At 37.3% G+C, this 17307-nt stretch overlaps 2 protein-coding genes across 2 annotated transcripts in view; both read right to left on the reverse strand.

Moving 5' to 3' along the window:
- LOC107597895 (high affinity immunoglobulin epsilon receptor subunit gamma-like) overlaps nt 1–645 on the reverse strand; it is a 7030-nt gene extending 6385 nt beyond the window's left edge. The window contains exon 1 of the mRNA XM_016289100.1: nt 432–645. Within this exon, the coding sequence (XP_016144586.1) occupies nt 432–504 (73 nt within the window). The 5' untranslated portion in view covers nt 505–645. The remainder of the gene's footprint in view (nt 1–431) is intronic.
- A 607-nt stretch (nt 646–1252) lies between these two features.
- Nucleotides 1253–17307, reverse strand: part of LOC107597916 (NADH dehydrogenase [ubiquinone] iron-sulfur protein 2, mitochondrial-like) — a 23888-nt gene continuing 7833 nt past the window's right edge. Inside the window, exons 7-13 of the mRNA XM_016289120.1 lie at nt 7727–7812; nt 7273–7392; nt 6421–6550; nt 5198–5293; nt 4541–4624; nt 3042–3099; nt 1253–1416 (exon numbers count right to left, since the gene is read on the reverse strand). Coding sequence (XP_016144606.1) covers nt 1379–1416; nt 3042–3099; nt 4541–4624; nt 5198–5293; nt 6421–6550; nt 7273–7392; nt 7727–7812 — 612 coding nt within the window. The 3' untranslated portion in view covers nt 1253–1378. The remainder of the gene's footprint in view (nt 1417–3041; nt 3100–4540; nt 4625–5197; nt 5294–6420; nt 6551–7272; nt 7393–7726; nt 7813–17307) is intronic.

Below are 17307 nucleotides of genomic sequence, written 5' to 3' on the forward strand. Positions count from 1 at the left end.
TTTAGTGGCATTATTTCATAATTTATGAACAAGCCCAGAGGAAGTCCATAATGTGTTAATCTTCACAAGTTTAGCAGACAAAATGACTACCTGAAAACTAAAAAAATAAAATAAAATCAAAAGAGTAATTCAAAAGAGAATTTTCCACTGTCCTTGCAAGGTTTTAGTTTGTTATATACCATAAAAAAATTGCAATAGCCATCAGGCCTTCCCTAAAAAGGGAAAGTTGTTAATGTAATACATTTAAAATTCTTAATTGCCATTATCAAAATTATTAAGTATATTTCCAAGATGAAAAAGCAGCTTAAAATTGAAAACTTAAATTAGTTGATAACATTGTCAACCTGTAGCACTTCTATCGACGTAACCGCACAAGATTCGCAAAACACAACGTTCGCCACAGATAAAGAGCGCCAGCATTGAACACTTACCAGCACTGCCGAAGCTGAGCCAAATAGAAAGAAGAGAGAAGGGCAACCCCACCTTCATCATCATCCTCATCATAAAAACTTGGCTTTGCTTCTGCGTACAACCTCACGGGACGCACACCTCCAAAGAAGACTTTCAGTGAACAGATGTGAAAAGCACATCAGAGGCCGACAAGAGGGAAGTTGTGGTGAAAATATGTCAGTTTTCAAGATAAACCACCCCCACCCTTGAGTGACGAAGAGGAAAAAGGGCCGAAAACCATGTGATCTGCTTTAGACTGCTGATCCTTGGAAATGCTGATTCAGCGTTGTTAATTGCAGTTATTTTGCATATATACTAGTGCTGTCAAATGATTAATTGCGATTAACTGTGTCCAAAATAAAAGTTTTTGTTTGCATAATATATGTGTGGGTACGGTGTATATTTATTATGTATATATAAATACAAACACATGCACGTTTACATTTCAGAAAAATATGTCATTTTTATATATTAAATATATTTATTTATAATATAAATTATATGAATATAAATATAGCCACTTGAACGCATGTGTGCGCAACTGGAAGTAAGTGTGCAGGACTTGTAAATATTTTCAAAATATATACTGTATGTGTTTGTATTTATATATACATAATAAATATATTCAGCACACACACACATCTTATGCAAACAAAAACTTTGTTTGACAGCACTAATATATACATACACATCTGTGCATGCACAGAATCTACGTGCAAGTTTGCACTTTTACAATCAGCACTTGTAAAGTTGTAGCCTTCTTTGTTCGCAAGTCACATTAGATAAAAACACCTTTTTGCGGTTTTTCCCAGATTTTAAATATTTATTCGGTTTCATAAACATTTACATAGAGAAATGAGAGTAACGTCTGTCATAATATCACTAGAATGGATCACAAAGACAGAATCAAGATCAGACACTGGTGTCCTCAACGGTCCACTTCACCAAACACGATGTCCTGAGTGCCTGTGGAAAAAGACAACAGGTTGAGCCTCAGGGCAACATCAAATTGCTAATAAAACACTCAAAATTAATTTTGTAAGCTATATTTTTTCCAATGTCATTTTAATTTTCAGAGATTTTCACACTGAATTAAAAATATCAACTGAGAAGTGTTTGTTTATTTTGCTTCGAGTAAATGCTTAGATTTATGATCAAAGCTCTGTAGTTTTTATTGTGGGGGGGTCATTATATTATATAATAAAATGACTTGGAGATCAAAAAGCCTAGGATTTTTCTAACAACTGATGTATACATAAGTAAATGTAAGTTGCTTTTGTTCAGTAAGTGTTCATCTTAAAATATTAAAGAATATACAAGTTCTTACATTTATAAGATTTTATAGCAAAAAGACATGCATCACAACCTGAAGGTGAACATTTTTAGAATTATACGACTGTAAAAAGCTTTTTACTTGCCTGTTAAGGATTACATAAACTGTAAAACATATTTTTACCAGATTATTAAAGTGTTTTACTAGAAAATACAATTTAAGACAACTGATGTATACATAAGTAAATGTAAGTTGCTTTTGTTCAGTAAGTGTTCATCTTAAAATATTAAAGAATATACAAGTTCTTACATTTATAAGATTTTATAGCAAAAAGACATGCATCACAACCTGAAGGTGAACATTTTTTGAATTATACGACTGTAAAAAGCTTTTTTTATACTATTGAAACTATCAATCACAGAGCAGAAGGCATGTAAAAAAAATGTATATAACATTTTTTTATAGCAATGTTAGATCATGTTGTTCATTCTTGTAGACTGACTTTACATTCATTCAAAATACACACCATATGTTTAAAATAAACAATATCACTGCACTGACCAACATTTATGAGCCTCAGAGATATAAATCAGATCAGTTGTTGACTGATATTCAAATATGAATGTTTCATGCCATTTGTAACTATATAAAATGTTCTTAACCAATGATCTGTTAAGGATTACATAAACTGTAAAACATATTTTTACCAGATTATTAAAGTGTTTTACTAGAAAATACAATTTAAGTCTAATTCAACATTATAATTTAATTCCATGTATTTCTTGCCATTTCTTTGTAATTATTTGTGACATTTACTAGGAATTTTGTTTCTACACCAATTATTTTCAGTGTAGTTATAGAAGCAGAATTCTGACTGTCAATTGTTTGTTTGTAGGGATATAAGTGTGGCAGCTGAATGGATGATTGAAGTGTTTGGAGAATGTCAAAGAAAATGTAAGCAAATGAAATATTTGTAAGCAGAATGTGAACTCTATGGCACATTCAAATTTGCTGTTTATTTGAGCAGCCTGATATAGCAACACTGGGTTGGGTCTAAGACAGCGAGAGAGTTTCACCAAAGCAGCTATAACACTACGAAATCAAATACATTGTTTAGAAAAGTACAGAGTAGAACAGGGAGGGATTTAAGAATTAAGGAAAACAGAGAAGATTTTACTATATAGTGCTGCTGGCCTCTTATTTAAATGTAATACTGCAAGCAAATGTGCAGTTCATTGCTGTGACATGCAAATCTACAAAACAGACTGAACTGAAAAGTGTAGTATTAATTATAGAGAGAGAGAGAGAAAGTACTTACCGATGATCGCCACCACGTCAGCAAGCATGTGTCCTTCAGACATTTTATCTAAACCAGCCTGAGGGACAAAACAGACCACATCACTGAGCAACATCACAACACAAATAGGAAAAATATAAGGCCTGCAGTATTTGCAGCAGTTTTCCATACACTACCATGCAAAGGTTTGAACTCGCTATGATTTTTTAAAAATAAAATTGATACCTTTATTTAGCATTAAATTGTTAAAGGGGTCATATGATGCGATTTCAATTTTTCCTTTCTCTTTGGAGTGTTACAAGCTCTTGGTGCATAAAGAAGATCTGTAAAGTTGGATCGGCTTTCACCGCGGACGAAGCGGACTCCAGCCCGGGGTTGTCATATGTGGTTGCCGCAAGCCCTCCGGACGCTCCTTCGTCGAATCCGCCGGCCGCGCCGTTCTCAAGCCCACCGTGTGTGATGCGGTGTTTCATTGTGAAAGTGAAACTACTTTGTTTGGCCTTCCAAAAGAGGCCACGACTAGAAATCAGTGGTTAAGTTGTATTTACAACACTGTTCCAGAACACTTCAACCCAAATATTCAGATGTGTGCAGCACATTTTATGGAGGACTGTTTCCTGATCCTGGTAGAGTAGACTACAATGTCGGCTGTTCTGACTCACAGACTGTAAGTACGTTTTTCATATTTAAAGAATTTGCCACTGATGATTCAAACGTGAGTTTTGGGCAGTGTAGAGTAGGGCTTGTTGTTTGTCATTTCTCCGATCACAAATGCAGACATGGTTTTATGTTTACGCGGCACGATGCAACGCAATGCGTAAAAAGACAGTATAAGTCATTATAATCCATAATTATGTCCCCACTGGATGCAACAAATGCCTCGTTTATAATGGGTTTTAATGTTTTTGTCTCGTCGCTCCGGCCGGGACAGGGCATCACAGTATGGTAAGGGGCGTAACATTTCCATCACATGCTTGATGTATTCGGTAATGTTCTTTTTAGCAACATCATATGACCCCTTTAAAAAAAATAACACTAAAGATAATTATAATGTAAAAAAAAAAAAAAAAAGTTTTTTTTTTTTTACAGTTTGTATTCAAAGAATCCTGAAAATATATATATATCAGTTTCCACGGAAATATTAAGCCGCACAAATGTTTTCAACATTTATAATAAGAAATGTTTCTTGAGCATCAAATCAGCATATTAGAATGATTTCTGAAGGATCATGTGACACTGAAGTCTGCTTTGCTATCACAGGTATAAATTACATTTTAAAATACACTGAAAAAATCGTATTAAAATTTTTTTTTTAAATTGTAAAAATATTTTACAATAGTACTGTTTTACAAAATTTTGATCAAATAAATGCAGCTTTGTTGAGCATAAGAATCATCTTACTGACCTAAAACTTTTGAATGTTCTTTTTATTATTTAAATACTTATTTTATTGTTGAGCATATTATAATTGTTGAGTATATTATCATAACTGAATCATAATAGTCAAATGATTTAATTACCAAGTGAGCAAAGCCAGGTGCCTTGATCTTGCAGCGGTAAGGTCTGCTGGAACCGTCAGATACCAGGTACACACCAAACTCACCCTGCAGCACAACACAGCTGAGTGTGAAGAAGGAATGGGAAAATAATATAACAACACTTGTTCTGATTCCTCTTAAGTCCGGTTATTTAATGGGTTTATTAGTTTATTCTATTAGTACTTACATGAAATTTTTTGGGGGAAAAAATAAGATCAGCCCTAATGATAAGTTCAGTTCAGATTTCAGTAGAAGTTTAACAAATCAGTAGTCAAATACACTGGTTGTACTGTATGGTTTTGCTTCACTGAAAATAACCAAACCATAAAAGTCATTAATTTGGAAATCAGACACACATTGGTCATGCAGCAACAACTGAATCTATAGGATTGCTGAACAAAAGCACCACAAAAAAAGTACCTTTACACAGGACCACAAAGACAACAACTTTAGAAAGCCACATTCCCCACATATGCATTGCGAGACTAAAATTCACCAACAGCCTCACCATGCTGGATGAGAAGACGACCAAAAACCACTGAAAACTGCCAATGAGGCCAACGCAAAAATTTCTCTTGAGAACAGTAATGGTGTGTATGTAATTGTTGGTCAACACATGCTCATGTGCGTTACACTCACCTTTGGTGCCTCTACAGCAGTATATGTGGCTCCCGGAGGAACCTGGTAGCCCTCAGTGTACAGCTTAAAGTGATGAATGAGAGATTCCATTGATGTCTGTATGAAAACAAGTCATGGGACGAGAGGGATGTTGAAGTGTGTATTTTCTATATAGAAATATTCAATTTGTTTATAACTTTTCTCATACAATTATGATTAAGTCATTCGAAAACTATGTTTAACATTGTGGTACTTCAAAATGTGTGATCATCTGATTTCTGATGAAAGATCAGGCCCTTCCTGTTGCCCCAAACTCAAGCCATTGAGTAAGCCATTGTGTAATCCAGTGTTGCATAGTTCAGATAATCACACATTTTGAAGTACCACAATGTTAAACATAGTTTTCGAATGACTTAATCATAATTGATTCCTAAAAGAGCATGCTGCACAACTTCTTGTCCAGGCCATTGTCATTTCTAGACTGGACTACTGCAATGCTCTTCCGGCTGGACTTCCATCATGCACAATCAAACCCTTACAAATGAATCAGAACACAGCGGCACGACTGGTCTTCAACGAACACAAAAGGGCCCATGTCACACTTCTCTTTATCTCCCTGCACTGGCTCCTGGTTGCGGCTCGCATCAAGTTCAAGGCACTGATGTTTGCATATAGAACAGCCACAGGCTCAGCATCCTCCTACTTCCACTCACTTTTGAGAATCTACATGCCCTCCAGAAGTCTGAGATCTACGAGTGAGCGACACCTTGTGGTACCATCACAGAGAGGCACAAAATCACTTTCCAGAACGTTTTCGTTCACTGTTCCTGGCTGGTGGAATGAACTTCCCACCCCTATCCGGAATGCCGAATCCCTGACAATTTTCAAACGACAGCTGAAAACTCATCTCTTCTGTCATCATTTGACTACTTCTTAAAAAAAAAACAAAAAAAAAACCTTTGCTTTCTCTTTCCTTAACCTCTCCCTGTCTAGCTTGTATTACTCTGAACAACGCCTGAAACTTTTGTTTGGCAAGCACTTCCTGTGTTTATTTGCCTCTTAATGATGAATCGCTTATTGTATTCCTCAATTGTAAGTCGCTTTGGATAAAAGCGTCTGCTAAATGAATAAATGCAACACTATGTATTTGACTCACTAAAAAAAAAAATATGAGAGGAGTGTTTGAAAAACCAGAAATGACACCCTGCACCTTTAAATAAGATACATACGCAAGCATTTCTTACCTTCATCTCAGATCTCTTGGGTGGGGCTATTTTAGCATCATCTACCTTGATCTCTCCAGCAGGCATTTTGTTGAGACACTGATGCATGATGTGCAGCGACTGTCTCATTTCCTCCACTCGGCACAGATATCTAAAAACAAGTTCATATTTGTCACTGATAACTTCCAATATTAAAGAAGCATGGCAATATTTGTGGTAACACTATACAATCAGGTCCCATTAGTTAACATTAGTTAATGCAAAACCTAACAATGAGCAGTACATTTATTACAGTATTTATTAATTTTCATGAATGTTAAGTTAATAAAAATAACAACTGTTTTTTGTTATTTCATGTTAGGTCAGTTCCATTAAATAATACAAACACACTTTTGATTTTAATAAGGTATTAGCAAAGGTTAATTAATATAATCTGAGATTTATGAATGGATTCTAAGTATTTTTCATTCTTAGTTTTGATTAAATAGTGAATTTTCCTAATGTTAACAAATAGAACCTCATTATTAAGTGTTACCATTACTTGTATCTCTTCCTATATTTGAATCCAATGCAATTTTCAGTAATAAAATCAATCGGTGATGATGTTCATTACAGTAAAATTTAAATGTTCTTCAAGCAAAACATTTTTTAAAAAGTTTATTCGGTTAGTGTCAAGTTCTCACAACAAAGTTTATCTTTTTTAAGCGGCACACATCATGCTACATTTCACATGTGATACCATCAGCATATGTGGTGAGAAAGCTTAGTAGAGTCTAAGACCAATTTATAGCCTGTGGTTGCATTTCAATTTCCTGTCATTCTGAACTTCCTGAAGCTCTTAACTCAGTCTAGAATATTAACATGTGCGGTCACCTGTCATAGCAGTCGCCATTACTTCCAACGGCCACGTCGAAGTCCACCTCGTCGTATTTATCGTAGGGCTGACTCTTCCTCAGATCCCATTTAATACCAGAACCTCTGAGCATCACTCCGCTGAAGAAAGAATAATACACACACTACTGACAATCTGACTCATCAGGATACAGCACTCTCTGGTCAACTTAATAAAATATCTTTGAATTACAGTGTTGCATTTGTGGGTGATTTCACAAGTTAAGCTACGATGATGACGATTACATCTCACCACATAAAGACTGCTATTAGAAGTCCCATTTGGGTTTGATTTATAAATTACTCAAAGGTTTTTCTCCGTGACTTACTGTCAGACAGATAATCTACTATAGCAACTTCTGTGTTTATGCGGGGGAGAGAGAGACACTTGAGCAGCAGCTCTGATCAATCAGATACACTTAATACAATGCTTTACCTGAATCCATAATTGAGTGCATCCTCTGCCCCAATTACACCGATATCAATAGTTCGGTTTCTCCAGATACGATTGTTGGTCAGCATCTGAAACAATATTGCAGTCATATTCATTTAGAAACTCCATTTATTAATTCCAATCAAATTGAAAATACATGCATTTTGAAAAAGAAACATCTATCTACATGATTAGTAAGGCTGTGTTTACACTGCAAGTCTTAAATGCACAGATCCGATCTTTTGTCCATATCTGATTTTTGGGCCCCGTTTAGTGTTTCACTTTAGACACGACTGGTATCTGACATCGTTTTTACATTAATTCCTGCCTAAAATGATTGTCAGTAATCACTTTATTATGCATATGGTAGACCCTCGGGTTTTCAATGGTTGTGCTATTAAAATGATTTATGTAATTCACATCGAGTAGCCATTATTATTCCCCAGCATGGACAACTGTTGTCATGGATTTTTTACAGCACGAAATCTAAATAATGATAATTTTCATTTGCTATTTTATCTACAGCTCGTTAGATGTGGAAGTCTGAGGTGAAATAAAGTAGCGCTGTAAGATCATTTTTATTTGAATGAATTCTAACAAATTGTTGAGCGAGAAGGGGAGAGGATATGTGAGCGAGTAGCCTAATAGTGAAGCTTGTTGGTTTAATTACAAAAAACTCATTGCTGAGAAATATAATGTAGCTTTTACATTACATTAAGCCATTTAGCAGATGCTTTTATCCAAAGCGACTTACAAATGGGGACAATAGAAGCAAATCACCGCATCATATGACCCCTTTAAGACTCTTTCCATACATTTTAAGACTTCATCACCACTCCAAGTTTTAACCGGTTACATTGGTGACATTTTAACTTACATTTACTATATATTGATTGTAAGATATGCACAACTAAACAGACTTACTTTGTGACAACTCCTTATCAATACAACATAATTCAGAAGTGGGGAACGAAACACAAGAGAATTAACCGAGTCACTAACCAATGCAACAAGAAACAAGAATTAGACTAATAAACAAAACAACTGACAAAACTTATTGAGGAGGGAAAATAAAGCTCTCTGAGCTAACGAGACAATGAGTTCACACGGTATATTCAAAAGATGTATTTATCACATCAACTCAAACCATAGCTGTTTTGTGGAACACTTCTCTTGATAAACATCTGACTAATCAGACAGTTTATCTGTGATTACGGAGTGCTTGATTTGATGCAGACTTGACAGAGTGTATGTGAATGATCATGGAAGGTAAAATAATGATCACAACTATTACATAATTTTATTTGTGCATCCCAAGCCCATGCCAGTAAAAAATAACACAGCCCAAAGTAGCGCAACTACCATGTCCTAAATATAAAAATGTAATTTCCATCCCTAAAATACATATTTTACAGTCACTGTTATGCACATTTATCATAAACACAGTTCAAATGCTTCCCACTAGTGTGGCCCAAAACATTTAGCACAGTTTTATTACAGGTAGAATGCAAAATGTTTGAGTACAATCATTTCAACCAAATGTAATTTATGCAATATTTCAAACCTTTAACCCATTTGGGAAAATCAACCCATGGCAACAGTTTAAAAGCAGCCCAATTTCGTGGAAAAAAACAACAACAACCCTGCATCCAACAGGAGCTGCAGAAGTCAGATTTGACTAATCATGGGTCAAAAGTAAGGAGAGATAAATGTCAAGATGTTGGAGGATTTGCTCCTCAACAAATATCTTATTGTAGGATGTGCTCCCTTTACATAGTGCGCGCGATTGCAAAATCAAAAGTGAAGTACGACTGCGAGCGCTCATTCAAAGGGGATTTAAATACCCCAAATTCTGATAGCAGTGCCCTGATGTGCGAAAATTATATACAGTATTAGAATGTTTGCGGGAGCGGACACAAAAATCGCGGTAGCGGATGGGAGCGTGCGGTCAGGCCCGGATTAAGAACACATAGGGCCCTGGGGCTATAGCAATCCCAAAGGGCCCCCTTCATAGTAGCCTATCTTGGTGCCACAACCACAGGAATAATTTGTTTTTGTTTTGTTTTGTTTTGTTTTTTAAATCAAATCTCCAACACACAGAGATACAATGAGTATGCACAAATGATATTTTTGAATTCTTAAAATGCATTTAACAATATTAATATTCCATTATATTGCAGGCTCTTAATTATTGAATTCATATTTTTCTGCAATTAAAGTTAGAAATATTAAATTGTAATTTATGCAATATTTCAAACCTTTAACCCATTTGGGAAAATCAACCCATGGCAACAGTTTAAAAGCAGCCCAATTTCGTGGAAAAAAACAACAACAACCCTGCATCCAACAGGAGCTGCAGAAGTCAGATTTGACTAATCATGGGTCAAAAGTAAGGAGAGATAACTGTCAAGATGTTGTTTTGTTTTGTTTTTTAAATCAAATCTCCAACACACAGAGATACAATGAGTATGCACACTAAATATTCCAGCCTACAACAAATTAAAAGAATAAATACAATAACACCAGATATATGAAGCCAAAGCAAACAGGTTTCCAGAAGCAGCAACAACTTTTGAGCAGATACAGCTCCCTTAAGGAGTTTACGTTAAATAGCTTTATTATTAGAAGGTCTTCTTTCTGGCCCTAGAAGAGGAGAATCATCAGGGCTGGACTGGTGCTAAAATTCAGCCCATCTGGCCCACACAGTCCCCCATAAATGTTTTGCTGGGGTTAGGGCAATTGGAATAAACAAATAAATTATTTATCAATAAATAACGGACAAAAAACAAATGATATTTTTGAATTCTTAAAATGCATTTAACAATATTAATATTCCATTATATTGCAGGCTCTTAATTATTGAATTCATATTTTTCTGCAATTAAAGTTAGAAATATTAAATTCTCCTTTGTAGTTGCCCTAATGAAAAGCTAATTCTTGAATCCAGAGTTAACTATAGTATTAGTAAACCTTTATAAAATTGATTTATTGCCTTTATTTGAACCAATATTTAATAGGCTATAACCAAGAAATTTTGGAGCACTTCATGCTTCCGTCTGCTGACCAGCTTTTTGAAGATGCGGATTTCATTCTCCAGCAGGATTTTGGTTAAATGACCATGGTGTTGGTGTGCTTGACTGGCCAGCAAACTCACCAGACCTGAACCCCATAGAGAATCTATGGTGTATTGTCAAGAGGAAAATGAGAAACAAGAGACCAAAAAATGCAGATGAGCTGAAGGCCACTGTCAAAGAAACCTGGGCTTCCATACCACCTCAGCAGTGCCACAAACTGATCACCTCCATGCCACGCCGAATTGAGGCAGTAATTAAAGCAAAAGGAGCCCCTACCAAGTATTGAGTACATGTACAGTAAATGAACATACTTTCCAGAAGGCCAACAATTCACTAAAAATGTTTTTTTTATTGGTCTTATGAAGTATTCTAATTTGTTGAGATAGTGAATTGGTGGGTTTTTGTTAAATGTGAGCCAAAATCATCACAATTAAAAGAACCAAAGACTTAAACTACTTCAGTCTGTGTGCATTGAATTTATTTAATACACGAGTTTCACAATTGGAGTTGAATTACTGAAATAAATGAACTTTTCCATGACATTCTAATTCATTGAGATGCACCTGTATTGCGTCATACAGCCGGTGAGTCCCGTGAATCTAGTGAATCTCAACAGTTAATACCAAGTGTAGAGGAACAAGCCAAAACTGATTGACACACTAATTGATGGCACAAACAGGGAACGAGGCGCCAAGGCACTCGAGACATCAGATTGTCGCGAGTATCTCATATTGCTGCGGTAGCATCCTCTTCCCCAGATACGGCTATGACAAGGCTTGCAGACATTGGCATTCTACCACCCCCTATACATCTTGAGAACAGATTTGAAGCTTTAATGAATGTGGGTGAGGAATCCCCAAATGAGATTGAACATGGATCGTATCAGCCAGAAGCTAACATCGCTACTAACAGGCGCTCAAGGTCAAACAGACAGCGGGATTCAGCCCAGAGCGCAGCCGAGCCCAGGACTCTGATAGTGGGCGCCTCCATTATCAGAAACATCAACAGCAGGACTACAACTACATGCTGCTTTCCTCAAGCAACCGTCTCTGATGTGAACAAAGAACTATGGAACATTCTAATGAAGCACAAGACTGCAAATCAAATCATCATCCATGTGGGGAAGAATGATATTCGGAAAGAGCAGTCAGAACTCCTTAAGAAGGATTTCAGTGAACTCCTTGAAACACTATGAAGACTTAAAGTTCAGTCGTTCATCAGTGGACCACTCCCAGCAAGGGGAACTAACATGTTTTCACGGTTGCTTGGGCTGAATACATGGCTACAAAGAACCTGCAGTATAAAAGGAGTGAACTTCATTGACAACTTCAATCTTTTCTGGGGCCATAGACAACTGTTTAAACTGGATGGCCTCCACTAGGGATGTCAACGATTAATCGATGATCGATTAATTGTCGATAAGAGATGCAATCGATTAAAGCTATCTATAGTCGATTAAGTCATTTAATTTTGGGCTGAGTGCGGCTCATGCGCAAAACACGTGCGAGCGGCTGTGAGTGACGGTGACGGTATGTACAAATTAAGCTTTTAATGTGATTTAAACTTTAAAAGTACATTAAAATAGAAACAACACAAAGTTCTTCAACATGGAAAGCAACAGAAATATAGTAACTAAGTCATTTCCCCAGATAATTCTTTCATATCGGGCTCTGCACTTTGCAGGGCTGCGGGACACCGGACAGATAGGCTATTCATTCCTACAACTTGTTCATACGTTCCTACTAATTTGTGGTCACTGTCCACGTTTCATTAATTTTGTTCCTTAAATAACCCATGATTTAACTAAAATGAGGGAACAAATTAATACATCAAACGAATTCTTATGAAATCTTTCATTTCCCTTAGATGTGAAAACAGTGATAAAAAATGAATGACAATAAAATAAACCTGCGAAATTAGAGGGTTAGACGGTGAGGATTTAGGAAAAGAAACAATGCCCAAATATTATTGAATTTGTGGAAATTCGTGACCAACCAGCAAACCAGAACAAAGCCGCGGGAATGTAGGCTATATGGGCTCAAACGGCATCCAAAAGCATGGTCGCGATGTAACATTTTCCAGCTAACCAATTATTCCTCTAATAAACAAAGCTTTTATACCACACTTGTCATAATCAGAGCTTATAATTTGTAAATAAATAATTGCTGGATTCAAAACAGCAATTAAAAGGCGCTGTGACCAACACTGACTATATGTTTTCCCGGAGCATTCAATGCTGTCACTAAACGGTGATGCCACAACTACGAGCATCGTTCACAAAAGCAATAGAAATGTAGTAACTAAGTAATTTCCCCAGATAATTGTTTCATATCGGGCTCTGCGCTTTGCAGGGCTGCGGGACACCGGACAGATAGGCTATTCATTCCTACAACTTGTTCATACGTTCCTACGACTTATTAATTTGTGGTCACTGTCCACGTTTCATTAATTTTGTTCCTTAAATAACCCATGATTTAACTAAAATGAGGGAACAAATTAATACATCAAACTAATTCTTATGAAATCTTTCATTTCCCTTAGATGTGAAAACAGTGATAAAAAATGAATGACAATAAAATAAACCTGCGAAATTAGAGGGTTAGACGGTGAGGATTTAGGAAAAGAAACAATGCCCAAATATTATTGAATTTGTGGAAATTCGTGACCAACCTGCAGGACCTAACTAGCCTAGGCACAGGTTTTCAAGCCCTGGATCAAAATGGGATGCTTTAAGTAAAATGTATAGCCTATGTAAGTAATAGGCCTAAATAAAAATAACAATTTGTTTTCAAAAAAAAAAAAAACGAAATATATCTGGCTTAAATAATTAAGATAAGAGATTTAAAACGGAAATGTGGCGCTGCGCTCCATAAACAAGTTTTTTTATGTTTCAGCTGTTCGATCGCGCCGGAGCCTCGCGCGCACACACCCCACATATTCTAGCAATTCAAACTTACATCGCAGTCTGTACAGTCAACCAAACATATAAAAGGTTACACTGGTCAGTTTAAACAGACCGTAATATACCGGTCCACTCTGCTGTTAAGGACGTTTTTGCTCATGTGAAGAGGATGATCTTTTCCATCTATGCGAATGCGTGTAAAGTACAAACTTAGTTTACATTATAAATAACAGCTTAACATTCAAATACATTACAAATATGGAAACATTTGGATTTGTGCCAAATGAGACGCGAGTAATAACCTCCAAATGCATCTAGTCAAACCCGCGCTCGCTCCGTTTCGTATGCACTGTCACGATCTAATGCACTGTAAATGCCGGATTTTTAAAAACAAATAGGCCTACTGCAACGCAAAAATTCTAAATCTGACATTTTCCGGAACAGGATCCAGCAGGATCAAATTAAGTACTGGTCATAATACTCACATGATAATGTTTGATGTGAGCAACAGTGTGTTTTGCTGCAGCAGCGCCGATGGAAGCGGTTCACTGACTGCGCAGCACAGCCACACGCGCCACAGTTACGTTTGGGATCATTTTATTTGAAATGCCATAATGTCAGTTGAAAACATTGCAATTGTGTTTTAAAATACAATAACGAGCACCACGAAACCATTTAAAGAGACGCGTTCAGCGGTCTCCGTGTCGGCATAGGAAACAGTCAACAAAGTAAAATTATCTCAAACGAGCTCTCTTAATTTTATCAAATGATCATAATCACATCTATTCATTTTACAATCCTGCTAAGTTACTAGCATTTTATTCAAACTAAATCCCCTTTAAATCGGGTGAGAAAGCGCCCGATTTTTTTTTTTTTTTTTTGAGTAACTTTTGCACGTCCTGTCATGCCGGGCTGCATAGACGCATTTTGCAGCATTAAGGTTAACGATTAATCGATTAATTGATCGTTAATTTAAACGACGATCAGTCATGGAAATGAACGAAAATTGACATCCCTAGCCTCCACCCAAACAAACTTGGTGCAAGAGTGCTAAAAGACAATATCTACTTCTCCATCCATCATCCTTCAGTAGTGTGTGCCAAACCACTCAACCTGAATGGCACACACACACACCTGGACAGAGTATGAATTACCACAGGACTTCATATCAGCTTCCGAGTCATCATATGTTTGACACATCCCACAAGGACACTGATAACACCACGCAGCCAAAACAACCAATGCTCATGGACATCATGGCTGAGCCCTGCCCACAGAGCTCATCACAGACGAACTGTGACGCATCAGAACAGCTCCAAGACTCAGCACCCAAGGACGACTTTCTGGAGAACAGCCAGGGAAGCCTGGACAACATATTACTGCCACCAGAAACACCAGAGCAAGAGCCCCGCTCACCAGACACATTATCCCTCTCTCCAGCATTTCCACTTCTAAGCTTCTCACAGAAAATGGAGGAACTGGTGTATGCTGGGACCAAACTATCCCACTCTTTTCGCTGCAAGCCCCCAGATATCAACTAAAAAACAGCAGTCCCCACAACCACCAAAGCCTGAGGGCCCAGCTCGCCCTCCTCCTCCTGTGAGAGCTCTCCGGTCGCTGCCACAATGCCAGGGCCCAAACCCTCCATCTGCTCTAGGTGAACCAAAAACAACTGATAACAGCTCTCAGTGATATGTGTCTGGTCCCCGCTATGATAGCAGAAACATTCACAAATGTTTATAGAACAAGCGGGAACCCAGTGTCCCTGTAGCTTTCTCTATTTCGGTTTTATCTCGTGATAGAAAGTCTAAGGCCTTCTCATGCCAAACGACAGACCCATCTAATCTGCGGCCTGTTAAGCATCAAACTAAGATTGCTGTTGAGACAAAAAGCAATGACATCAAGTTAGCATTTTTAAACATGCATAAAAAATAAATCATTTCTGATCAATGACTTAACCACAAACAACCTGGATTTTATGTTTCTAAACAAAAGATGGCTAGAAGACAGCTGCAGTGCAACAGTCCTCAATGAAACAGCCCCTCCCAACTTTACTTTCATGAGTGTTTGCAGGACTGTTAGGAGAGGTGGAGGTGTAGCTGCTCTATTTAAAGATGTCTATCAATGCAAGCAAGTGGTCAGTACTTGTCTTTTGAATATCTAGGGATTGTGCTGAAAGGTGTTCCACGCATTCGGTTTATCATTATTTACAGACCCCAAAATACTCTCCAGCCTTTGTTGAAGAGTTCACAGAAATGTTATCAATGATTCACATAGATAATGCAGAAAGCAAAACTACAAAATAAATTATAACTGTTTTAAACACTTTTGACCTGATTCAGCATGTGCATGGACACACACAGTCGAGGACACACTCTAGATTTACTCATCAGTAGAGGTCTAAACATTTCATCCATTTCTTCTTTTTCGTGGTATTATTCCACATAGCACTATCTGATCACTTCTGTATTTTCTTTGATATAATGATAATTTGGTTACTGACCGCATCACAGCACAGAGACAGTGCTCACAAAGATAACAAATTATATTCACTTATATTCTGATTCTGGCAAAATATCAGTGCTGGTACTACTAGATCTCAGTGCCGCGTTTGACACGGTCGATCATAACATACTTCTAGAGAGACTGGAAAACTGGGTCAGGCTTTCTGGGATGGTTCTCAAATGGTTCAGGTCATACTTAGAAGGGAGAGGTTATTATGTGAGTATAGGAGAGCATAAGTCTAAGCGGCCGTCCATGACATGCGGAGTCCCACAAGGCTCAATTCTTGCACCGCTCTTGTTTAGCCTGTATATGCTCCCACCAAGTCAAATAATGAGAAAGAACCAAATTGCGTATCACAGCTATGCTGATGATACCCAGATTTACCTTGCCTTATCGCCAAATGTCTACAGCCAATGCATTGATGAAATGAACAGTTGGATGTGCCAACATTTTCTTCAGTTAAACAAGGAGAAAACTGAAGTCATTGCATTTGAAAACAACGATGAAGTTCTCAAGGTGAATGCATACCTTGACTCTAGGGGTAAAACAACTAAAAATCAAGTCAAGAATCTTGGTGTGATTCTGGAGACAGACCTTAGTTTCTGTAGTCATGTCAAAGCTAGGGTTGGGTACCGAAACCCGGTACCAATATGGCACCAGTACCTATTTAACCGGTATGTACTAGAACCGAATCAGAACGCAGCTTTCAGTGCCATGCCTGAGCCTATTTGTCCTCTGGTTCTCCGAAACGGACGTAAGAAGCATGATCACCGGCACCACACGTGAAAAATTATTTCCCAACTGAGAAAATGCACGTGAACTCAAGTCGGAAATCTCTAATAATACAAATCAACAAATCTTTGTAGTAACGCGAGTGTCCATGTTGTTTTTATTGGTCGACCGATATATCGCCAAGGCCAATATATCAGCCGATATTTAGCATTTTTCAAATATCGGCCGATAAGTTTTTCTGCCTGGCCGATGTGTTCGAGGCGGGACTTTTATTTTGACGGCGCTGAAAACGGTAGCGCCAGAGCACACAGTACTCACATTCTCCATCTTCATTGTTTGTTGTCGTCGTTTAACAGTTCTGCCTAATACAG

The sequence above is a fragment of the Sinocyclocheilus grahami genome, unplaced genomic scaffold, assembly GCF_001515645.1.
Source record: "Sinocyclocheilus grahami isolate Dianchi unplaced genomic scaffold, SAMN03320097.WGS_v1.1 scaffold240.1, whole genome shotgun sequence".
In the NCBI taxonomy this organism is placed as follows: Eukaryota; Metazoa; Chordata; class Actinopteri; order Cypriniformes; family Cyprinidae; genus Sinocyclocheilus; species Sinocyclocheilus grahami.